The following is a 26,150-nucleotide window of genomic DNA, read 5'->3' as shown; positions in this document are numbered from 1 at the left end:
CTCAAATATAAGGAAATGGAGGAGAAGGAGAAGAATGATATTATTATTATTATTATTAATAATAATAATATTACTAATAATAATAATTAGTAGAAGTAATAGTAGTAGTAGTAGTAGTAGTAGTAGTGTGTCATCCAACTACTGAACTGGAGGCACACACAATAAACCAGTAAAACCCATCACAGGGAATAATCTCATAGCTGTAACGATGGTCGATTTTCATGAATTATTATCTACACTGTACCTTTACGGTATTATGATATTTATTTTTACTCTCTCATGGTTCTCTGTTTCCAAATGCTACAAGGCATATCTTTCCATTCTTCAACATGCAAATTTTCCACTAAATTTGTGTTTAAAAAGTTGAATCACGGTTTAAAAAAATATAAGCAAGATTTTCTATAAATATGAAAAGGAATTCAAACTGGAGAGAGGCACTTTATTTAAAGGAATACAAAAATAAGTATTCTGATAGAAACATAGAAGCTGTACAAAATTAATTCTAGTATTACAATAAACAGTCTCATATTAATAAAACTATGTAATCACACTCAGTTGTAGAAGTTTCATTGCTCAATAAGCAAATCAAAACTGGTTTCCATCAATATTGTTACGCAGTATAAAAAAATTACGTGACAATAATATGTATCAATATCGACGTATGAGGATGCATTACTTGTGGAAGACATAATACTCATAAAAAAAAAAGAGTAGTGGATGCTGACAATCAGAACTTAGCATAACTATTTTGTAATTATGCGAGTTGAGACATTTCTGTTAAAGAAATTTAGTTATTCTTCTGAGGTATTTTCACAATTACAGTCTTCACTTCACTGTATGCTTCTAAACCATATTCTCCCAATTCACGTCCATTACCAGACATCTTGAATCCTCCAAATGGAGCTTGTACATTCAGAATATTGTAGCAATTCACCCTTGAAAGAAAAAAATATTATTATTTTCCATAAACCACATATAATTTCTGTTCAAAGACAAAATGCTACACTAATTACATACACCATCCAATTCTAGTAAAGCATAGAGGAGGAACTGAAATGAAAATTTACATGTTAAAATGGTATGTGATGTTACCACAGTGATTACAAAACCGAGTCAGACTTACAAAGAACTTGGCAGCATGAGCCCACTTATCAGCATGACACTGCTCACCCTTTGGCCTGAGGGTGAGCACCTGTTTGGTTGGGAAGGGTGTCAGAACTTTTGTATACCCTCCTGAGGCAAGCTGGCCCACAACTGTTGGAATTGGTCTTTGACATCCAGAATACTAGCTCTGGGGTGTTAACAGGAGCCTGTAATTCCCTAGTCTGGCTGCTGGTAGTCCCCAACCAATAGTATGGGATGACACAGAATGTTGCAGGAAATTCATTACTTGGTCTTAGATAGTATGCTCAAATGTAAAGGGATTATGAGTGCGAACCTTGGCAACGGGTATGCCCGTACCTTCACGTTCCAACACTGGGCCACTATCGCATCTGAATGCCCCACAAATTTGGATACTGCACAATTTGAGCAGCTGGCCACTTGGAGATCCACAATGAGGCCTCCTGCAAACTATCAAGTTCAGATAACACTGTCTCATGTGAGCAGACGGGAACTGCGTGTCCTTCACTGTAATCACTCAACATCTGGAGCTGTTCATACCCTTTACATAATCTACCACCCCTGGTGGCAACAATGAGCAAGAGCAACACTAATGCACCACTGATGGCCATTCTGCCTGTCACAGAGAATAGTAGCTCTAATCATTTACACAGTCGCCAATGGTATGTACATGCATGAAGTTACACTGACATCAGACAAGTCTTCTTTGTGCTGCACTTTTACCACAAGGCAATTTATAATATTAATGTAAAAACCAGTCCTTTATTTTTCAAACAACTTTTTCTATTTAAACAGTTATACATATACTGAATTACAGATAAAAATACTCTTACAGTGCCCTATCACTTACTCTCTGAACCTTGGCAAAAAATGTTTATTGAAAGACAGAAGATTAAACCAATGTACACACACATCATTACAGATTGCCGTGCACTTACACTGCTAAAGCCAGGGCTCTTATGCTGCACAATGCCAGAGTAACATTTGTTTACTTAATTATCTAATTCTCAGTATAATACAAGAAAAATAGCAAGGAAAAGCATATATTAAACAAGAAGCAACTTAACAGATTAAAAAGTGTTGCATATATCTTTAAAAAATGAATACTGTGTTTAAAGGTCCACAAATGATGAGGTCATTAGAGATCAAACACATGCCTGAGTTGACAAGGAGAGAGTACTGCATAAGCTGGGTCCTTTTCAAAGGAAACTTCCCCACAGTTTGCCTTGCGATTTGGGGCATCTCAGCAAACTCTAATATGGGTGGCAGAACTACAATTTAAACAATACTCCTGAATGCAATTTCAGTGTTAACCACGATTCCACCTCAATCAATGAAACTGTTCTAAGCCAGTGTGACATCTTTCCTGGCTGCAATATAAAATGATCCATATAGTTTGCAAGTCTACAAGAACAGTATATTTTCATCTTCATGTATATTTCTACTGGGTTAGCTAGTAGGCTGCAAAGATGTCCAAAGCCACTATAATCAATGTAATACATACGACAAGAAAACCTTTCTCACTTGCCTATGTTATTTGTTGAATATGTATACTATAATATAAAGAAAAGACATTGTTAAACATTGTTGTGAAAAATGTCAATAAGTTGTGGATCAATTTTCTTCAAAATTTTATCCTATACTCTAATGAACATTAAAATGGACATGAGCTACATACTTTGCCAATTTGCAGGTTTTCTGTAAAAAACAACTGCAGGAAAGAAACTTCTGAGCTTTGTTGGACAAATGTGTTTAGTTTTCTTTCCCGCAGTAAGTTTTAACTACGATAGCAGGGCATTTAAACTACTAGACAGGGGTACGCACTGAACCTGCATGGTCTGCCTGGGACCATAGCCTCGACTGCCCGACAAGCCTCGACCCGCACTACTCAGTCAGCCAGTCGAGCCGCACTGGGGCCCACTGGGCCATGCAGTGTCCCGTTAGAAAATCCGAGTATGCCAAGGCATCTGTATGGCCCAGCTGCTCGTCTAGTGGCACACCTGCCAGGCATCACAAAGTTGCGGGTGTGAAACTAAATCTCTGTGGCCCATTTGCAAGCAGCTTTTTACTTTGCACAGTATTTACCAACACAGTACTTTACCTCCAATCTTATATTACAATAACTGATGGCCGTAACATGAACAACAACATGGTTATTCAAATCTCCACCACTGCTTGCAATTATTAAATCAACTTCTTGTTAGGTGCATGTGAAAAACCTCTGTACTACCTTACATTGCAGTGAAAACAGTTAAGTGGTCATCCTACCACCCTATTAATTAGCGAATTTTTGTAACACTAATTATTTAAAAGTTTTTATTGATTAATACGGATGTAAGATGGTTGTATCATCACAGAAATTTTCTCATACTGTACGACTTATCTCCTCACCAGGTACATTTTCCCCTAGGCGAAGTCTGGCTTCCGACTGTAGCGTATTTCACAAAAATTTTGTTAAAAAAATCAACAGTTGAAATTTAGTACTTCAAGGATGATACAAAAACCTGTTTAATGTGTAAGACTGTATGAACTGTTTATTAAAAGCCTTGAAATTTGGGAAATCTGTCAAACAACAACGGAATTCACAATCGCTTGGAAAAGGCAATAATTTTGGAATCCACATGAAGTGTAAATTGAAACTAGCAGCTACTTAAAACTTCCAGTGACTAAATTACAGAAAAGAAATCTTTATCACCAGTAAATTTCTGGTTCAGCTTAAAGATAGAGTCTCCAATGCTATCAGATAAAGCAGTAACAAGTTTATTACCTGTCTCGTCCACATGTCAGAACGAAAAAGCTTTTCTTTCCTTTTTTTTTTTTTCCTTTTTCAAATCCGGAAACAAACTTCACAAGGAAAGTAATTTGAAACTGTCTTTACCTTCTGTGTTTCCTAATTTCAAAGTCATGCCACATGCAAAGCAGATGAACCCTCTTCAACAAATTCCAAGGAAGGGAAGAGCCAGTCAGTTCCATAATGAAAACTTTTAGATTAACAGAAAAGTGTAAAATACTTTAATATTGCATACTAGAACTAGCCACTGTGCAAGAGAGCTGCACTGCGAGTTTCGGCAGAGGGAGTTTGAATAGGGCAAATCACTGCGCATGCGCTATGTCCGTGGCTGCGCATTCTTCGCGCACATGTTCTAGAAACGGGGCGACGGTGTGTGGGGACCGTCAGTCATACCTAACCACAAGCAAGGTTGAACCACCTGAAGATGTCTGACAATTGCTCCGAGGAAATATTGTGGAATTTGCACAATGTGATCTGGCAACAAACCCGTGAAGACTATTTACGACACATCCGACGGGAAAGCTTGAAGAGTCGCATCGACAGTATGGTTTATGAAGCTGTAATGCAGCCATCCAACAGACCCCGGTCCTCACCATTACATTTGGTACTGAAAAACGATGGTGCTTGGCAACCCTGTTGTGACTACAGAGCCGTGAGTGCCAGAACAATCCTGAACAGATAGCCAATGCTGTTTTTACATGACTACAACACTGCATTGAGTGGGGTTGTTTTTAGCGTCTTGGACGGTGCAAAAGCGAACACACAGATCCCTGTAGGTGAATGAGACATTCCCAAGACAGTGACTGTCACTACTTTTGGCCTGTTTGAGAACAAATTTATGACTTTTGGACTCAGGAGCTCTGCTCGAACATGGCAACACTTCATTGACTCTGTGCTACAAGACCTAACTTTTGCTTTTGCTCTCCTGGATGACAAGTAGTATTTTCATCATCAGCAGAGCAACATCGGCAGCATTTAATGGAAGTTTTTAAGCGGCTGGAACACTACAGTGTCATCCTGAACACTGCCAAATGTGTCTTTGGCCATCCCATGTGAAATTCCTACAGTATATGATTACAGCAGCAGGATCACTACCACTGCCAGAGAAGGTAGAAGCCGTCTTATGGATTTCACGCCCAAATAAGGCCAAGGAATTGTGCCGATTGCTTGGTATATTAAATTTTTATCGCCATCACTTGCCACACTCTGCTGTTACAAAAACCACTAATTGCAGCAAAGACAAACGGTGACTCTGCTATAACATGGACTGATAGCATGTGTGTGGCTTTTGAAGTGGCCAAAAAAGAGCACTGTAGATGCCCCACTACTGGTGCACCCTTAGCCTACTGCACCTTGTGGAGCACTTATGGCAGAGAACTTTTGGCTGTTTATATACTTCAGATCTCAACCAGAAGCTAGAGACTTCGTTACCTACACCAATCACAAATCATTAACTTATGTCTTTCGCCAGAACAACACAAACTATTCACCTAGGCAACACAATCAGCTAATGTTCATCTCACAGTTCAGTATGGACGTCTGGCACATCTCTGACATCGACAATGTGGCAGTCGATTATCTGTCTCAGGTCAGAAGCATTACTAGCATGATTGATTACACCAAACTTGCCACTGCTCAACAATCAGATCAAGAACTACAAGGAATGTTATCAGCAGGACCATTACCATTGGATCTGCAACTTACCAAAATTCCAGGGAGTAATGTCCGGCTGTACTGTGACTTTAACACATCAAAACCATGGCCGTTCCTAACAATTGCCTTCAGAATGAATGGCTTAAGTATGCTTCATGACTTGTTCCACCCAGGTATTCAACTGACAACCAGCCTAGTGACGAATAGTTACGTGTGGCCGGGTATACAGAAAGACTGCCTTAACTGGGCAAGGTGTTGTCTTAAATGCCAAAGACGCAAGACACACCACCACATGCAAGCACTGATAGGGAAATTTCCAATCACGACCGCCCTTTTCAGTCATGTCCATATCAACGTCGTTGGTCCATTGCCACCACCTGATGGCCGATGTTACATACTTATAACGATAGACTGTTATGGCAGAAACTCTGGCTGTCACTTTTGTGTCATATTGGGTGTCATGCTTTGGCTATCCATGCCTATCATGACAGATAGGGGATGGCGATTTGAATCCAAGCTGCTCAGACAAGATGTGAAATTTTGCAGCACAACTCACCACAAAATGACGCGTTATCGCCCAGCCAGTAATGGGACGATCGAGAGATGGCATTGCTAACTTAAGGCAACTATGCCAACTGCGAGATCATGTGGCCCAAATTCGCCCACACCAGCCTCACAGACATAGTACAGCTACCACTTTCATGAATCAAGACTTTAAAACATGTTCACACGTCATGCTATGCATGAAAGGCATCAAACCGTCATTGCAGCCACCAAACTCAGGACCCTACCTTGTAGTTGCAAGGAGAGATAAGACAACTGACATTTCAATCAACAGAAAGGCGACCACTGTGTCTATTGACAGGGTTAAACTGGCTAATGTCTTCCAAAAAGCAGCAATGCCAGAACTTCCAAGACTACGGCTTCACCCAACAGCTGCCTCATCACCACCTTTGTAGCTGCCAGCACAGATTGAAACAGCAGTGGACCTACCAACGTATACCTGAAGATCCAATCACTGCATCCACTTTCCAGCTCACTACTTGGTACAATGCTCCACTTCCAAAATGGGAGCTGATGTGGCGACATCGCGCAGTTACATAGTGTTTATTGCGTGCTTCATCTGTGGATGTTTAGAAACAATCGTGCCATCAACCATTTCACAGAAGCCACCAGAGGTTGTGTTTTATGTGTGTTTGTTGTTTTTGTTGTCCTCCGATTGTGCTTTTTTATTATTTTGTATCTTCCATGCTGGTAGTTCACGCATAGTTAAAAGATAACTCTGATGTTTTTGTTCCCTGCATGTTGAGTTATTTTCAACTGCAAGGTTGGAATTATCGAGCAAGCCATGTATTCTTTGCTGTCTCCTGTGGCTGTGATCAATAAAGCTATGTTAGTATTGTTCAAAGGCGTTTATGTGTAGTGTGGTTCCATTGATTAAGTATACACAGTTCTAACTGTTGAATGACAGTCTGCCCTGCTTGTACTCGTTACTGTGGGAGGGGGGGGGGGTGATGGTGGTTGGAGCTACAAATCTCCACAAATAGCAGCCTAAGGTGTTGGAGGTAGCAGTAGGGATACGATGACAGCATCTGCTACAGTAAAACCGGAAATTGGGGAATGGACCTTTGTCCCAGAGAGCCAACAGAGGCTGCCCCCACTCAGTGGGGAGGGAGTGAAACTGTTAAAAGAACTCTTAAATTAAATCCAGCTTGCTTTTTGTTAACCCAAAGAATGCGACAGCACTGTGTGTGCAACAGTTTATAACGAATTCCATTTACCGCTGTATTATGATTGTCAAAAACATGGAGAGAACATCTCCATGTGCGAATCATGTCACGGCATCCCTCAGTCCACCAGGGGATTAAGACACAAAGCGGTAACTATGAAGTGCAAGGTATGGAATGTTCTGCAGAAGTAAGGATGATGTTCGTAAGGTAGTCAACCTGGTCATCACAACTGGGGAAATAATGTTCATCAAAGGTCGGCAGGGAGGAGTAAAGCGTCCAGTTGGCCTTAGAAACTGGCCAGTTGGTTTTACACATGGGTGGGGTAAGAGTCAGAAAACAGAGAGTGTACAGAAAATGGTCACTTGAGTATGTGTCAGAGAGAACTGCCCACTTGAGATAACAAGCAAGCTCTGATGTTCAGAACAATAGATCCAAATGGGAATAGATATGCATGGAGTCTGAAAGGAATGTGGGTGCACCAATGTTAAGAAAGATGAGGTTTAGTTGATTGAGGTCAGACAAGAGAGCACCTCTTAGACAGGTTCTTTAAGAGCTCCAAATGGGATGGTGCACATTACAATCACCAAAGAGTAAAAAGGGGTGAAGGAGCTTACCAATAAGCTAGAGTAAGTCCACCCTATTGACAGAAAATGTTGGAGGGATGCAGACGTTACAAAGAGAAAAGATGGTGAGAGGAAGAGAAATGCAAGACTGCGATAGCTTCCAACCAGCTGTTTAGCAAGACAGTTTGGCTGCAGAATGAGCTGCAGGCCTACCCCATGAGGTAGAATGTCATCCTCAGGATGGAGGTCAAAATGTACAGGAAGGAAACGTGAGAGATCAAAGTGGTCAAAAGCACCCAATTTTGTTTGTTGGAGGTATAAAATAACCAGACACTGATTCCAAAAGCAGCTGTAATTCCTCCTTGTTGGATCCAATGGCATGAATGTTCTTGTGGAGAAGAGTAATAATGGGGACTGGGGAGGAGGGAACAAATACAGAGTAGTCACCTCGCTGGCTGCCAGGCGGCAGCCTTCGAAGATTCGCTGCTACAGGGCACAGAAGCTGCAGGATTCTGTTCCATGAAATCTACAGTGGTCTCAGCAATCTTTCTAGGTTAACCTAGAAATTCCAGGGTAGAACAATGACAGGCAGTTGGCACTAGTGAAACTGGCATCAGCCAGGAGAGGGTATCACGATGACACCATAGAGAATCTCCAAGTCAGGGAAGGAGAATACTGTGTGCCTTTATTCAACTTCTTAAGCCTTTTTGGTTGGCACAAGAAGACACAGACAGTTGTTGGTTGGAGGGACATAGAAAGTCTTAACAGGAGTATTCCTTTTGTTCTTTCTGGCTTGCAAGTTTTGCAGCAGGTGATTTTGCTCCTGGGGGCGAATATCTGGTGGCTTGTCGTGCATAGGAGGAGGAGGAGGAGGAGGAGGAGGAGGAGGAGGAGGAGGATGCTATCGTGATACTAGGTGATTTTACAATTGGAGTGCTGACGTTCTTCACGGAATGAGGCATAGCAAGACCAGTACCGTAGGTCACATGGTGCAATGCAGGGCTTTCAATTAGCCAACAACTTGCGAGCAAGAAGGTAAGGACCTATTCCTTCACCCGGATCTCCTGAATGGGCCCGGTCATCGAGATACATGGGTCATTCATGGGATGAGGTGGCATGGTCACCATTACAATTGATACAGCAGGGAGGAGGAAACTGGCAATTGCCATTGTGAGCACCCCAATCACAAGTAACACATTTGCCCATGTTTTGACAGGATATGCGAGTGTGGCTGAAATGCTGACACTTGTAGAAACACATCATGTTTGAAATGTATAGACCATGACGACTTCATAGCCTGATTTGATATTGGATGGAAGCACTACTCGATCAAGCGTGAGAAAAAGAGTGTTTGTAGGCACTAAGGTTATGTCAATCTTTTTCATTACTTGACAGACTGCAGTGATGCTGTGATCTGGGAGTTAAATTTGGATTTCTCCCTTGGTGAGATCATCAAGTAGCAGAGCGTAAACACCACCACCAAAGAATTCAGTGTTTGATGGGCCTCAACACGAACGGGATAGCCGTGGAGGAGTGAAGGTGTAAGTAGTTCTTGGGCTTAAAAGTAAAATTTGTCTCGGGAAGCAAACATTACCTAAGTGAGAGCATGATTTCACAGGGCATTTAATGCATCACAACCTTTTTGAATAACAAATGGATTAACTGTAGCAATGTACTAACCTTCTTCGGTATGTGATACCGAGAGGAACTGAGGTGCAGCTGGGAGAGTCTTTTGAATCTTTAGCCCATTCCATTTACGTTAGGTTGATGTAGACCAAGATGGCGATTGGGTCATTGTGGGAGGAAGAACCACGATTGCCAGTGTCTTTGATAGTGCCCACTTTAGGTGCTGTTCACACCTCCCAAACTCCTGACAGAGAGACAAATTGGCAATTTGGAAGGTAACAGCTCAACCTGTCCCTGGGCCTGGCCTGTACTAGGGAGTACGTGCGAACTCCAACTGTCAATCCAAGGCTAGGAATTACTTGTTACAAAGCCACCTCTTACATATCAAACATGTGGGCCGGCCTTCATGAGCACACAGGGAGCAAGAAGAAACAATGAGAAACCTCAAACACTCAAGCAGAGGAAGGGAAGGAGAATGAAAGAAAAATAAATGAGGCACTGTTCCAAAGCTGGGCTATCTAAACTGCAACACGCATTCTCAAAAATATCCAAGGTATGTTTACCAAGGGAGGGTGAAAAGAATAGAGGATAGGCGTGCAGCACAGAAAGGAAAGAGGCGCTGTCCTAGCAACGTACACCCAAGGGGTGTTCATTGCTAGTAATGTAATGTCCCACTTGATAGATTAGTCTATTTCATTGATGGCTGCTGTTTTATTTCCCACTCGAAAATACAGAGGTGCTGCCATAGCAATGTACACCCAAGGGGTGTTCATTGCTAGTAATGTAATGTTCCACTTGATAGATTAGTCTATTTCATTGATGGCTGCTGTTTTATTTCCCACTCGAAAATACTTCTACATTGCTTGCACTCCAAAAACTGCTATATTGCTTCCTTTGATGACATATTTGCAAATACATTTGACAGATTTCACAGAATCCCAATACTTGACATTTATGTGTCTTTTGTACATTTGAGAGTAATGGGGAATAAGGTGTAACAAAACAATTAGCAGTTTCACCATCACTGTTTTGTACTTTTGAAAGTAATATATTTGTTGCCATCTTCAGTTCATGGCCAATGGTAGACTTGGGAAGATAGTTTCTTGGATACTGTTTAGTGCATTTCTCATCCCGGTGACAACTTCAAATAAGTCTGTATCAATGTCAACATCTAGTATTCCTGCTGTAAGGACTATTAATCAACCAAATCAAAATGCCTACATGTGACAATCCTCTCTTTTGGCACTCAGTGAACTAAATTAGCAGTGCCTCTCTCCAAAAACATGATGCTTGACAGTAAAATCCATTAAAGATTTCAATTTTTGTTTGAACATATGCACACAGAAATATCAGGACAAACTGACGATGATTATCCAGTTAACAAACTTCCTTTTATTTCCTCCCAAGCAGGAGTGCGTGGGAATACAACAACAACTTGTGGGCAGTCACATGCCCTTGAATGTCACTGAATATTGTGTGTATTTGTGCTATGGACACCCTGTAAATGTAGCTTGTAGTATGACTATTTTTTCCAATTCATTGGAACCCATCTACCATCGTTAACAACTGCATTACATAAATGAATGTACTCTTCAAAACGCAACTTGGTTGGATTTCATTGAATGCAGTGGAGCTGTTCAGTTTAGATTTCTGCATCCATATCAATGGCGTATTGATGGAACGATTGTTGACATTTCAAGATACAATTTTCAGCATTTTCATTAATCTTTAATCGATGTAACACTACCTTTCTTATTTATTTCATCATCTGTTTGTCGATTTCTCAATCTGATGCTGAAATGATAGCCATCTTCTCCTTGCCAAAATAAAACTGACATTGCAATCAGCCACGTAAGTGATTAGTTTTTATCACCTGAGTTAAACTCTCACCAACTAGAACTATTGCTACTTCGTGAACTGTTGGTGCATTGTACCATCTTTTGTGTTGGCTGACAGGTGTTTAGTCTGCTCTAATTACAACTTTGTAACATCAGTGCCAACTGTTCAAGAGCAGTTCTGAACAATTAAATTAATTCAATGTGTTGATTGAATAACATCTGTAGTGCAGTGACAATTTCTTGTTTAGTGCCCATTATGAATCAACAGTTTTGACTGATTTGTTCATCAATGTTTCCCACGAAATAAATCTGGAGAAATTTGTGGCTTGCACCCAGCAGTGGTAGGTAGTAGTGATCCTGCACAATGATTAATTTACCTTTGCACTTTCAATGTTGTCACACAATTTTTGCACGAGTTGTACTTGCATAATGTCATTTAAAAATGAGTTGTACTTGCACAAAAATGCAATTCTGTTGGTGAATGTAGTTCTGCTAGTTCCACCTTTCAACCCACACACATTTAATTCTTAAATCTGACGGCACTAAAATACTCACATGATGTGTGAATTGCACGTGTGTGTGTGTGTGTGTGTGTGTGTGTGTGTGTGTGTGTGTGTGTGTGTGTGTGGAGACGAAGACCTTAACGACCGGAAGCTTTAATCGTGAGAGTCTTTTTGAAGGGCCTATCTGCGACTCAGCATCTCCGCTATATGGTGAGTAGCAACTTTCCTTTTCAATACTGTTGCATTCCTTCCTGGATTTTCCATTGTTCGAATTTTGCCTGACACCTTTTCTTCAATCCTAACCCAGTGCTGTTTTCCTTTGTCACTATTTTCTTTTGCCTCACTATACTCAATGTCCATCGTACTTTCTCTTCTTTCCTGTGTTTCTCTAGTCACCTTACAAACTGCACTGCATGCTCTACTTGCGAGCCACATTGTATCAACTGTCTCGGCTGCACAAAATAGACGGCTACAAAACCACGCGGATTGTTGGTGCAGCATCTTGTGTCCCACATTACTCCCACCGATATAATTAATCCTACACTTTTAAACTGATCACTCTCCCTGCGTCATTTCCAGCATTTTTGCACATTAACTCCCGCACCTTTCTGGAGCCACACGATCTTGTATCTCATCCTATGAACTCCTCCCCACCCCTAACTCGTTCTCCTTTCTATCCCAGTTCGCACCCACTAATTCCACCTCATTCAGTCACATCTGCTGTCCCCCTCCTTCACAATTATCCACCCTCAGACCTGCTACCCACGGTAATATAAAACAAAGATGATGTAACTTACTAAACGAAAGCGGTGGTATGTTGATAAGAGACACTAACAAACACAAACACACACAGAATTCAAGCTTTCGCAACCCACGGTTGCTTCATCAGGAAAGAGGGAAGGAGAGGGAAAGATGAAAGGATGTCGATTTTAAGGTAGAGGGAAAGGAGTCATTCCAATCCCGGGAGCGGAAAGACTTACCTTAGGGGGAAAAAGGGACAGGTACACACACAGAGATATATATATATATATATATATATATATCCGTACCTTTCGCTATTGTTGACTTCCTCAGATTTCATCTTGTTTCCCCCTTTTGCATCCAATTTATCCTTTTCGTGAATTTTCAAGTGCATTTGGGTATATTTTTGTGAAACTTTTTGGACATAATTCTACATTATTTATGTAATGTTTCACATTTTTTCCACCATAATGGTTCCTTGCTCCTTCCATCTGCACCAATACAGAAAAGTTTTCTTACCCCTAGCCAGATCCCAGTCCCACATACTGTTCCTGCGTTGTTGCTTGACTCATGAAATCCCCCCTAATGGTCTTACCATCAAATTACCCATCTCTGGCTGCCACCCCTCCCATAATGAGCTCCACCTGTTCATATCCCACCAATCCTTAGCCCTCACCAACATAATCCTGCAAAACCCTACCAACCAAGCCCAAACCTCCTTGCCGTACCTTCTCTCCATCCACAAAATTCTCCTGCTATGCAATCCCAAATTACTGGAACCCACCCAAATTACTGGAACCCCCTGCCTTGGAGTACCACTGCCTACCACCTCCCCTCATAGCTGACAAACCCTGTCTCTCAGACCTACTGCACTTACCCCACCCTCCAAAACTCTCTCTCTCACCACCACACAGACTCCAGAACCTAAACAGACCCACAACACAGTCATGAACTTTCCCTCCAGATGCCTTAGCTCCACATAAATATCAGTCCTTTCCAAAGGCCTCACCTTTTGTTCCACACTCAAATTCAATCATGCAGGACTTGTTAAAGACCTTCTCTTCTTCTACCAGTCCCTACAGTGTAAACACTTTTTCGCCACCAAACCCTACCAGTCAGACTCAACCAAAGATCAATATTGAACCTTGCCTACCTCAGTTCACTCCTCCATCCAACCGTGATTCACCCACACTGCCCCCAAATCACCCCCTGTTAACTTTAAGAAATTTCTTAATCTCAAACCTTGCCTCACCATCATTCTCCAAATTCCTCAACACGCAAACTAACCTTACATCTGCAGAAGGAACCACAGTCCATCATCTAAAAAGAGATCCCGACCTTATAATCCCACCTGCACACAAAGGCTCCGTAACTGTTGCTTTGAACCGCAAGGAATACCTGGCAAAAGGACTTCACCAGTTGTCAGATACTTCCACATCTACATCTACATGGTTACTCTGCAATTCACACTGAAGTGCTTGGCAGAGGGTTCATCGAACCATTTTCATACTACTTCTTTACCATTCCACTCTTGAATGGCGCATGGGAAAAAGGAAAACCTACAAACCTTGCCACAGTGACCCTATTCCAGAAATCCAGCAGGATCTCCAGTCACTATCCAAATCCTTAGGCCCATCCCAGAACCTCTCACTGGAATCCATCTCTCTACTCACCCCTGTCACTCCCCGCACTTCTACTTTCTACATGCTTCCTAAAGCCCATAAACCTAACCAACCAGGATGCCCCATTGTGGCCGGTTACTGCACCCCCACAGAGAGAACCTCTGCTCTCTTAGACAAACACCTTCAACCTATTACTCAGAACCTATCCTCCTGCATAAAAGATACCAACCATTTCCTCCACCGACTCTCCACAGTTCCTATACCTTTACCCCATGGTGCCCTGCCCATCACTACTGATGTCATCTCCCTGTGCACTACCATTCCTAATGCCCATGGTCTTACCACTATTGAACACTAACTTTCCCAATGACCCACGGATTCCAAACCAACAACATCCTTCCTAATTGCCATGACCACTCACAATTACTTCTCCTTTGAAGGCATTGCCTACAAACAAATCCGAGGTATGGCTAAGGGCACCCACATGGCACCATCCTATGCCAACCTATTCATGGGCCACCTAGAGGAATCCTTCCTAAAAACCTAGAATCCTAAACCCCTTCACCTACTTCAGATTCATTGACGACATCTTTGCTATCTGGATCGAAGGTGAGGACACCCTATCCACATTCTTCCAGAATCTCAACAACTTGTTACCCATTGGCTTCAACTGGTCCTACTCAACCCTACAAGCCACCTCAAAGATGGCTACATCAGTACCTCTGTCCATATCAAATCTACTAACCACCAGCAATACCCTTCACTTCAACAGCTGTCACCCATTCCATACCAAGAAGACCCTTCCGTACAGCCTAGCCACCCATGCTCGTCGCATCTGTTGTGATGAGCACTCCCTCCCGAAATATACTGAGGGGCTCACTGAAGCCTTCACTGACCGTAATTATCCTCCCAACCTTGTACAAAAACAAATCTCCCATGCCTTATCTTTCCCATCTCCCACCACCTCCCGAAGTCCCTCTGTCCAGCCACAGAGGCACATTCCGCACAAAACTCTGTACCACCCAGGACTGGAGCAACTGAATTACATTCGCTACCAGGGTTTCGATTACCTCTCATCATCCCCTGAAATGAGAATGTCCTGCCCACTACCCATCCCACCCCCTCCCACAGTGGTATTCTGCCATCTACTCAATCTACAAAATATACTCTTCCATCCTTACACAACCCCTGCTCCCAATCCCTTACCTCATGGCTCATACCCCTGTAACAGACCTAGAAGCAAGACCTGTCCCATACATCCTCCCACCACCAACTACTCCAGTCCAGTCACTAACATCACCTATCCCATCAAAGGCAAGGCTACCTGTGAAACCAGTCATGTTATCTACTAGCTAAGCTGCAACCACTATGCTGCATTTTATGTAGACGTGACAACCAACAAGTTGTCTCTCTGCATGAATGGCCACCGACAAACTGTGGCCAAGAAATAAGTGGACCACTCTGTTGCTGAACACGCTGCCAAACATGATATCCTTCATTTCAGTGACTGCTTCACAGCCTGTGCCATATGGATCCTTCCCACCAACACCAGCTTTTCTGAATTGCACAGGTGGGAACTTTCCCTGCAATATGTCCTATGTTTACACAGCCATCATTCCACCATCACACCCAGTCGTTTTATTTTTCCTCTTTTCTGCTACCTCTCCTCCCCCCCCCCCACCTCTCCCCTGCCCTCCATCTAACCTGCAGCACTTCACTGTCCATCACTCCCCTCCCCACCCTCCTCCTTACCCCCACCCAGCCACCGCTGCCACCACACATTGGTGCTGCTGCTCGCAGTGTGGTTTCAGTTGCCTGAGACTACAGTCGTGTGTGTGTGTGTGTGTGTGTGTGTGTGTGTTTTTTGATGAAGGCCTTAATGGCCGAAAGCTTTAATTGTGAGAGTCTTTTTGTTGTGCCTATCTGTGACTCAGCATCTCCTGTATACTGTGAGTAGCAACTTTCCTTTTCATAATACTGATACATTATTTATCCATTTTTCTAGTCACCACACTTGGATGAAGACTGTAATCATAATTAGCTTTGTGAGGGGGTGCATCAAAATGTAGATCAGCATGCAGTGTTTGTATGGATCAAGCAGTGTGTACTCTAACAGTATCCAGTCTTGCTTTCTGTTGCTCAAATGTTTCAGATGAACAGGATTAAGCATTGTGTACTCTTGTGAATCTTGCTTCTCACTGCTTTTCTGTTTCTGAAGCTCATGATGCTTTTTTCTTTTGTGCTCAAGGAGTGGACTGACCAGTCAGTTGTCACTTGGGTGGCATAACTGATTTGACAGCAAAAGCAATGCTTTTTGATGACAAACAAAATGCAAGTGATATCTATTACCAAATGTAAACTGGCAATCCAGAATTCACTAACACCACCACTTTTTAATTCCCATGTGAAACTAAATGTTGTCGCTTTTATTCAATTCAGTTCAGTTATGTCCCCATGTACACTCACAAACATTGAAAAAACAAACTGCCCATAAAAGTACATGAAATACATTTATTGAAACCACTACAGTAGTTTGTAAAATTGATTTGCTAATTCAGAAACCCCACAGACATGTGTACAACAACTCGGCAAAGTTTTGTCACTATCAGATGTATGGGAATAGGAATGCATATGGCACGAAAACAATCATTCATTTGTATATATACATATCAAATTGCAGTAAGGTACGAAGTAGGCATAGTTATGGTCTCTGATGCACATAATACAAGGTCTACCTCCAAATTGGGGTGAGTAAAGTCATAAAAACAATGCATTAAAACAAGTAGCTGGGGCTTAAGTTACAAAGCAAAGGATATCATTAACCAGCATAATAAACTAAGGAGTGGACAAGCAATGTACATGATAGATGGAAAATACAAAAAATATATTTCATGTATCCAGTAACAGAAAAATCTGTCTGAAAGGATTCTTGGTTTTTTACTTAAGAATGAAATGAGAGTGGTCTATCTTACTGACAGTCAACTTCAACATAACATATGGCATGAAGAAAGATAAGTTCATGATCAAAATTCCACGACAAGTGTGGATAAGGTAACATATGATAACCATGTTTTACATATGTCATATGAGCAGATTTTTTGATGTGTGCTTTAGATAACTGTTTAGTGTACACTTGTGACCACAACCGCCAACTGCGACTGTTGACAACTGCGTCTACCCTGCTTCCACTCTCTGTCAGGCTTATATATGCCAGCAGTTACTCAATTTTTTTTACCACTTTTCACTTTGATAAGGCTCTCTCTTACAATCAGTTTTATTTTGTGAGTATGTTTAATGTTAGATTTTTCTAAAGAGTTAGTGCTCTATACTCCTACAAAGCTGACTGCACCTTCAGTTTCAACAATCAAGAGGGCACATACATTGGTCAGCCAGAACATTACGACCAACGCCAACAGCAAGACTGAATTACCACCTGGTGGTATTACAGGCACATGATGCATTAAGGAAAGCATGTAAGTGGACAAGAGACAAATGAAAATCTTTCAGCAAAGATACAGACAACAAATGGGGAAACCCACTGACATAGGTGGCTCTGACAAAGGGCAGCTTGTTATGGCCTGGCACTAGGGAACAAGCATCTCTGAAACATTGAAGCTAGTTGGCTATTTGTTTAATACTGTCTTGAGAGTATATGGGAAGTACGTAATGGATAGTGCAACCACGAGTAGGCAACAAGTTAAATATTGACACTGTTGGATGCTTCTAGCTCTTCACAACAGGATAGGCAGCAATCTGCAGGTGTGACAGTAAAAAGCTTGTGCAGACAGAAGTGCTCTGGAATGCACCACTCAGTGCACAGTTTTTTAACCTGCGGTTGTGGAGCACATGAAACCAATATGTTCCCACACTGGCCTAACAAAATCATCAATTACGATTGCAGCAGACACTATGTCTTCTCTGATGGACCATGGATAAATGAAACATGCCAGCTGGTCAGTGGGGTCAGTATTATGTTATGGGGGACATTCACCTGGACTTCCATAGAACCTGTGGTAGTAATCAAAGGCACAATGACAATTATGGACTACGTGAACATTGTGCACACTTGCATCCCTTTGTAACTGACGACTTCCCGAACTGGAATGGTGAATGGAACATTGGTTTTGGGGTATTTCTACAAGAGGCACTGAAATTTTTAACTTCACTACTACCTCAATCAAGAAAATATGGAAAAAGGATTGTGTACATTAATTGTTTGTTGTAAATCGGGGAACACATTTGCAGTACAGCACAATAAAAAATGCTGAACACATTAAGACTTCGTTGCACATGTTGTTGTTATGGTCTTCAGTCCTGAGACTGGTTTGATGCAGCTCTCCATGCTACTCTATCCTGTGCAAGCTTCTTCATCTCCCAGTACCTACTGCAACCTACATCCTTCTGAATCTGCTTAGTGTATTCATCTCTTGGTCTCCCCCTACGATTTTTACCCTCCACGCTGCCCTCCAATACTAAATTGGTGATCCCTTGATGCCTCAGAACATGTCCTACCAACCGATCCCTTCTTCTGGTCAAGTTGTGCCACAAACTTCTCTTCTCCCCAATCCTATTCAATACTTCCTCATTAGTTACGTGATCTACCCATCTAATCTTCAGCATTCTTCTGTAGCACCACATTTCGAAAGCTTCTATTCTCTTCTTGTCCAAACTATTTACCGTCCATGTTTCACTTCCACACATGGCTACACTCCATACAAATACTTTCAGAAATGACTTCCTGACACTTAAATCTATACTCGATGTTAACAAATTTCTCTTCTTCAGAAACGCTTTCCTTGCCATTGCCAGTCTACATTTTATATCCTCTCTACTTCGACCATCATCAGTTATTTTGCTCCCCAAATAGCAAAACTCCTTTACTACTTTAAGTGTCTCGTTTCCTAATCTAATACCCTCAACATCACCTGACTTAATTCGACTACATTCCATTATCCTCGTTTTGCTTTTGTTGATGTTCATCTTATATCCTCCCTTCAAGACACCCCACATATGATTTATTTAAATAAATTTGAAGTATTACAGGCATTTTATTCACTTACCACACAGTTCCTGCCCTGATTCCTTGAAGCAGGTAATTTGCTTTATCAATGTCTTTCGTGAAAATGGCAGCAGCCAAACCATAGTCAGTCTTATTTGCTCTCTCAATCAGCTCATCTAATTTCTTGAATCTAATTAGTTGCTGAACTGGGCCAAAAATCTGTAAAAGTCAATTTAGTAATTTGACGATTTCATTTCCATTTCTGTTTGTAAAATACCCTTCCTTTAATATTACACAACCAACTTTACCTCTTCCTTTGCAATAGTCATGTTGTCTTTAACATCAGCAAATACTGTAGGCTGCACAAAGTACCCTTTGTCTCCCAGACGTCCACCTCCGGCTAACATTTTTGCTCCCTCACTCTGACCTTTCTTTATAAGGCCAAGAACTTTATTGAACTGGTCACTGTCAATCTAAGGAAAAAAATACGTAATTTTATAATTTGTAACCAATGAACTTAATTTTGTGAAAATACTCCATTATAGTTCAAGAGATTTATCATAATAATACTTAAAAGAAATTATTCTTAGTTACGAAAATTGTATACCAGTGGTCCTGATTCAACAGACATATCAAATGGATTTCCTGTGGCACGCTTCTTTGCCCTCTCTGCACTCATCTCCACAAACTTGTCATATATGGAATCTTCAATGAAAGTTCTGGAGCCAGCACAGCAACATTGTCCCTGTTGCAAAACAGATTACACTTAACATTATTAGTGGCAAGCTTCACGCGTTCAGAATTTTTGTATTTATTGCATATTCAGTTATATACGTTAGAGATTTTGTCTGGAAGTGGATTACAATAGTAAGAATAACATTTGTGGGTGCATGTTAATCTGCATATCTTCGAACATCAAACACGAAAAGAAGTCCATACGACCACTTCAGGAATAAAACTAGCAAGGTGGCTAAGTTATTTACTGTCTTATTCCAAGTAGTACCCTGTGTTTTTGGTGAATCTGACAACTTACAATGTTATTTTTACAGCAGTAACAAACAGCATACACTCAGGTATACAATGCTTTGCTGTTCTGTTTGTTCATTGTCAGCTTAGCAATAGAATAGGTTGTGATTAAATCCATAGGTGACTCACCACCTTTCTTTTCTGCTGTGTCTGGCAAAGTTTGATTTACGTGAAAAATTACAAATGTGACTATAGTTTTGTCTAGACACTAAACTGTGAATGAGTCCAAAAGAGGTCGGGTGAGCTATTTCACACATCAGAAGGAAGATAAGGGTGTATTAACCACATGCTGAATTTAATTGTGAAACACATGGAATCATCAATAATTAGAAGTCTCACTTCCTTGGTATCCACAAATAGTTTGGAGAGTTATTTTACACAACTACTTGAATGAAACTGTTACTTTCTTTCAAATCAAAACAACTAACCACTACACTATAATGTTTGAAATGAGTGACAGGCACAAAGCATGAATATTTTTAATGGGACTTCCGTCCCATCATACAGTCACAAAAACAGTTTTGTTGTTAAGGGAGACAACAACAACTTCCAACAATATTATACCGAATGTCTCGGCCCTTACCTCACAACATCAGTTGTCTATACCATAAACATACAGCTCATTTTTTTCATTGTGCCTTACACTAGCTGAGTGCTCATGTAAAATTACAATTTTCTTATGCACACCAGTTTCCTCTTTTTAGTTTCCAGAAATCACTCTCAAATGTTTTCCTGTCTTCTTACCTTCTCTGTATCAACACAAAATTATCAATTGTGTGTTACCACAAATTGTCCATAATGAAACTGGTATTATTTCTTTGAAGGAAATAAATATGGGTCTGAAATATGACTGTTAATGACAAAAGACTACTTGCGCACGCATTCGAGCCCATGCACACGTGCGGGGAGAGGGGGGGGGGGAATCTGTGGCTGGCGATGGTATAGTTGCGAATTTGATGGGGAGCAGGAGGGATAGAAGGGTGGGTTGGGAAAATGTGCAGTGCTGTTCATGGGAGCTTGCAGCAGGGATGTGGTTGGTGTGGTTGGGACAGAGTAGGACTGCTAAGTGCAGCACAAAGGTTCGATTTATTTGAGGGGGGGGGGGGGGGGGGCAGGTAAAGAAGAGAAGTACCGAAGGGGAAAGAAACTTGTGGGTATGTCGGTGGAATAGAAGACTGTTGTGCTGCAGTGGGACAGGGAAGCGGAAAGGTGGGTGAAGGGCTGGGACAAATGAAAGTTGAGACCAGCTGGACATGTTTATGGGAACATAGGATATATTGCAGATAAAGTTCCTACCTATGCAATTCAGAAAAGCTTGTGCTGATGGGAAGGATCCAGATGGTGCAGGCTGTGAAGCAATCATTGAAGTGAAGAACATTGTTTAGGCATTATCTTCAGCATGCTCCCTGCCGCCGTTGGATAAGCAGCTGCAGCAGCACGTCGTATACCCCAGCTTACTTATTTGTTACATAGTTCAATTCTTAATTTCTTTGCATTGTTTTTGGGTACTTGCATTGTTTAATTAATAAATTTCGGGCGTATTATAGTATTTGAGAGTTGTAGCATCGCGCTTTAGTGTTTACTTCGTAGATTCTTACTTAAATTGCGTGAGAGTTTCGTATAGGAGGTGCAATTTCGAGTTTTAATTACTGTAACTGTAAATTCAGGCAGATTGTAGCGCAGTCGTTAGGCATTTGTACAGGTTAGTTAATACATTCTTTGCATGTTTCCCTTGCGTTATCTAGGCACTGACTCACGTTTCAGTAACTGTTGTTCAACATCGATTAGAATGGACAGGGACTGTGATTGCTGTGTTCGGATGAGGGCTGAGTTGGCATCCCTTCGCTCTCAGCTGCAAGCGGCGCTGACTTCGGTCGCGCAGCGTGAGGCTGTTGCCAATTGGCACCACCGTGGGGGGCCGGACTTGGGTATCACGGGGATGTCAACCTTGTCCCGTCTGTCCCCAGATCGGTCTGCCGCTGTGGTTGCCCTGGTTGCTGCCCGCAGTGGGGCTGAGCCCTCGCCTGTGGTTGATTGGGAGGTCGTTCCAAGGCGTGGCAGGCAGCGAAAGACGTCCCCGGCGGCTGATCAGAAAGCCTCCCTGGTGCGTCTGACAAACAGGTTTCAGGCACTGTCTCTGGCTGAGCCAGATGCAGCTGCCTGTCCTGTTTCAGAGGATGATTCTCAGTCTTCAAGGTCTGGGCAATCACAGAGGGTGGGTTTATTGGTAGTTGGGAGCTCCAATGTTAGGTGCGTAATGGGGCCCCTTAGGGATATGGCGGCTAAGGAGGGGAAGAAATCCAGTGTGGACTGTGTGCATTCTGGGTGGAGTCATTCCTGATGTGGAAAGGGTCCTTCCAGATGCCATGAAGAGCACAGGTGGTGGCACAGGTGGTGGCACATGTCGGCACTAATGACATGTGTCGCTTTGGATCTGAGGAAATTCTCTCTGGATTCCAGCGGCTATCTGATTTGGTGAAGGCTGCCGGTCTTGCTTACAAGATGAAGGCAGAGCTCACCAACTGCAGCATCGTTGACAGAACCGAATGCGGCCCTTTGGTGCAGAGCTGGGTGGAGGGTCTGAATCAGAGGCTCAGATGGTTTTGCGACCGTGTTGGCTGCAGATTCCTTGACTTGCGCTGCGCCATAGGGTGGTGGGGTTTCGAGTTCCGCTGAATAGGTCAGGAGTTCACTACACTCAGCTGGCGGCTACACGGGTAGCGGAGGCTGTGTGGCGTGGACTGGGCGGTTTTTTAGGTTAGAAGGCATTGGGAAAGTACGGGGTGGGCTGCAATCTCAAAGGGTGCATGGCAAATAAAGGACGTGCTTGGATCAAGGAACAGTCGGAATTGTAGTCGTAAATTGTTGTAGTTGTGCTGGGAAAGTCCCTGAGCTTCAAGTGCTAATAGAAGCACAGAAGCTGAAATCGTTATAGGTACAGAAAGCTGGCTAAAGCCTGAAATAAGTTCTGCAGAAATTTTTACGAAGTCTCAGACGGTGTTCAGGAAAGATAGATTAGGTAGAATTGGTGGTGGAGTGTTTGTGTCTGTCAGTAGTGGTTTATCTTGAAGTGAAGTCGAAGTAGATACTCCGTGCGAATTGGTATGGGTGGAGGTTATACTTAACACCCGAACTAAGTTAATAATTGGCTCCTTCTACCGACCCCCAGACTCCGATGATATAGTTGCGAAACAGTTCAGAGAAAATTTGAATCTCTTAACAAATAAATACCCCACTCATACGGTTATAGTTGGTGGGGACTTCAACCTTCCCTTGATATGTTGGCAAAAATACTTGTTCAAAACCGGTGGTGGGCACGAAACATCTTCCGAGATTGTCCTAAATGCTTTCTCCGAAAATTATTTCGAGCAGTTAGTCCATGAACCCACGCGAATTGTAAATTGTTCCGAAAACACACTTTACCTCTTAGCCACAAACAATCCAGAGCTAATAGAGAGCATCATGACTGATACAGGGATTAGGTCGTTGTAGCTAGGCTCAATACCGTTTCTTCCAAATCCACCAGAAACAAGCGCAAAATAATTTTATTTAAAAAGCGGATAAAGTGTCACTAGAAGCCTTCCTAAGAGACAATCTCCATTCCTTCCGAACTGACTATGCAAATGTACCGTATTTACTCGAATCTAAGCCGCACTCGAATCTAAGCCGCTCCTGAAATATGAGACTTGAAATAAGGGAAAAAAAAATTCCCAAATCTAAGCCGCACCTGAAATTTGAGACTCGAAATTCAAGGGGAGAGAAAAGTTTTAGGCCGCATCTCCAAATCGAAACAAAGTTGGTCCATTGTAATATGAGACACAATTTAGGTCGAATGAATGATGATACAGTTACAGTAGTTTGGTTCGAGTCGAAAGCTTAGCAGTTAAGCTTCACCAGGTAGCCATTGCTATGCGTCAGGCGCTCCGTCCGTATTTATACGGATACCCTTCCTTTTTCACATGCTTCGTCTGGTTTGAATCGATTGCTTATTTTGCTTTGATCTGATAAGTGCCGTTTTCAATGTTATAGGTGTTTACGTCAGTCACTGTAAGCTGAAAATGCATTACTATACTGTGTCATGCATTGTTTGTCGCATTCTGATAGTGCGTGTTTACGGCCTGTCGCTGCTCGCGGCATGGCTTGCTTTTGTGCGCGCTACCGCCGCCTACAATTAAAAAAAGAGAGGAATCATCACATTAGCGAAACAATGGCAAGAGACTGCTATTTGTTGTTACTTACACTGCTGCTTTCTTTGATAATGATCAACAAGAACCAAATAATAGACTGCGTATGATATAACATGTTCTGAACGAAAGTTTGGCGAAAATTTTTCTCCGTTTGAAAATCTTTGCGGCCGCTTCTTTAGTACATCAAATTCTGCACAGAAATTAGTCATCTTAGATTTAAAAATCTAGTCAGTTGCAGTGCTTCATTTCTGACTGTATCACTATTAGGCATGAGTAATACGAATATAAACATGACACGATACGTATATTCTTCCGCGTTTGCTGTTGTCTCACTCTAGTTTCGTAGTTTATTTGGCAGACAGGATTTAAATGAGATAGAAGCAAACACGAAAGAATACATGGCAAAATGTTTATATTCGTATTATTCTTGTGGTGAAGAGAATACTGCATGTGATTCACATTTCATCAGGTTCCTATTAGCAACCATCTCTTCTCACAGGTAGGAAAAAATTCAGAACGTAGAGTTGGCCATGTTGACAAAAATCCCAGTATTACCAGTCGGATTTTCGTAGTACATTGAAATTCGAAGATGAACAAGACGGAATTTGTATTTACTTCGTTGGATAATGTATGAAAATGCAGTGGTCGAAACTCGGGCGGAGAAAAATGCTCGTCTTCCAATTTTTTTTTTTTTTTAATTTTGTTTACTGACGCAGAGGTTTTGGCGCCAGTATTTATCTTTGTGCCTACAAAGGATGCCTATGTAGCGCTACATATATTCGACGGCAGAAGATAGTTGTGGCGGCACCTATCAACATTTTTCAGAACTTCCGCTTGCTTTGCACTCGATTCTAAGCCGCAGGCGGTTTTTTGGATTACAAAAACCGGAAAAAAAGTGCGGCTTAGATTCGAGTAAATACGGTAGACGAGATGTGGCTCAAATTCAAAGATATAGTAGCAACAGCAATTGAGAGATTCATAAATTGGTAAGAGATAGAACTGATCCCCCATGGTACACAAAACAGGTCCGAACGCTGTTGCAGAGGCAACGGAAAAAGCATGCGAAGTTCAGAAGAACGCGCAATCCTGAAGATTGGCTAAACTTTACAGACGCACGAAATTTGGCACAGACTTCAATGCGAGATGCCTATAATAGGTTCCACAACGAAACATTGTCTCGAAATTTGGTAGAAAATCCGAAGAAAATCTGGTCATATGTAAAGTATACAAGTGACAAGACGCAGTCGATACCTTCGCTGCGCAGTGCCGATGGTACTGTTACCGACGACTGTGCCGCTAAAGCGGATTTATTGAACGCAGTTTTCCGAAATTCCTTCGCCAGGGAAGATGAATGGAATATTCCAGAATTTGAAACGCGAACAGCTGCTAGCATGAGTTTCTTAGAAGTAGATACCTTAGGGGTTGCGAAGCAACTCGAATCGCTTGATACGGGCAAGTCTTCAGGTCCAGATTGTATACCGATTAGGTTTCTTTCAGATTACGCTGATACAATAGCTCCCTACTTAGCACTCGTATACAACTGCTCGCTCACCGATAGATCTGTACCTGCAGATTGGAAAATTGCGCAGGTCGCACCAGTGTTTAAGAAGGGTAGTAGGAGTAATCCATCTAACTACAGACCTATATCATTGATGTCTGTTTGCAGTAGGGTTTTGGAGCATATACTGTATTCAAACATTATGAATCACCTCGAAGGGAACGATCTATTGATACGTAATCAGCATGGTT

At 42.0% G+C, this 26,150-nt stretch overlaps 1 protein-coding gene across 1 annotated transcript in view; it reads right to left on the bottom strand.

The window, feature by feature from the left end:
- Positions 1–418: 418 nt before the first annotated feature.
- Positions 419–26,150, bottom strand: part of LOC126095750 (aldehyde dehydrogenase, mitochondrial) — a 105,893-nt gene continuing 80,161 nt past the window's right edge. The window contains exons 7-10 of the mRNA XM_049910524.1: positions 19,796–19,933; positions 19,497–19,661; positions 19,250–19,407; positions 419–935 (exon numbers count right to left, since the gene is read on the bottom strand). Coding sequence (XP_049766481.1) covers positions 788–935; positions 19,250–19,407; positions 19,497–19,661; positions 19,796–19,933 — 609 coding nt within the window. The 3' untranslated portion in view covers positions 419–787. The remainder of the gene's footprint in view (positions 936–19,249; positions 19,408–19,496; positions 19,662–19,795; positions 19,934–26,150) is intronic.

This window comes from Schistocerca cancellata, chromosome 8 (assembly GCF_023864275.1).
Source record: "Schistocerca cancellata isolate TAMUIC-IGC-003103 chromosome 8, iqSchCanc2.1, whole genome shotgun sequence".
Taxonomy (NCBI): domain Eukaryota; kingdom Metazoa; phylum Arthropoda; class Insecta; order Orthoptera; family Acrididae; genus Schistocerca; species Schistocerca cancellata.
Note: the sequence above shows the minus strand (reverse complement) of the source record. Positions and strands in the feature narration are given on the sequence as shown.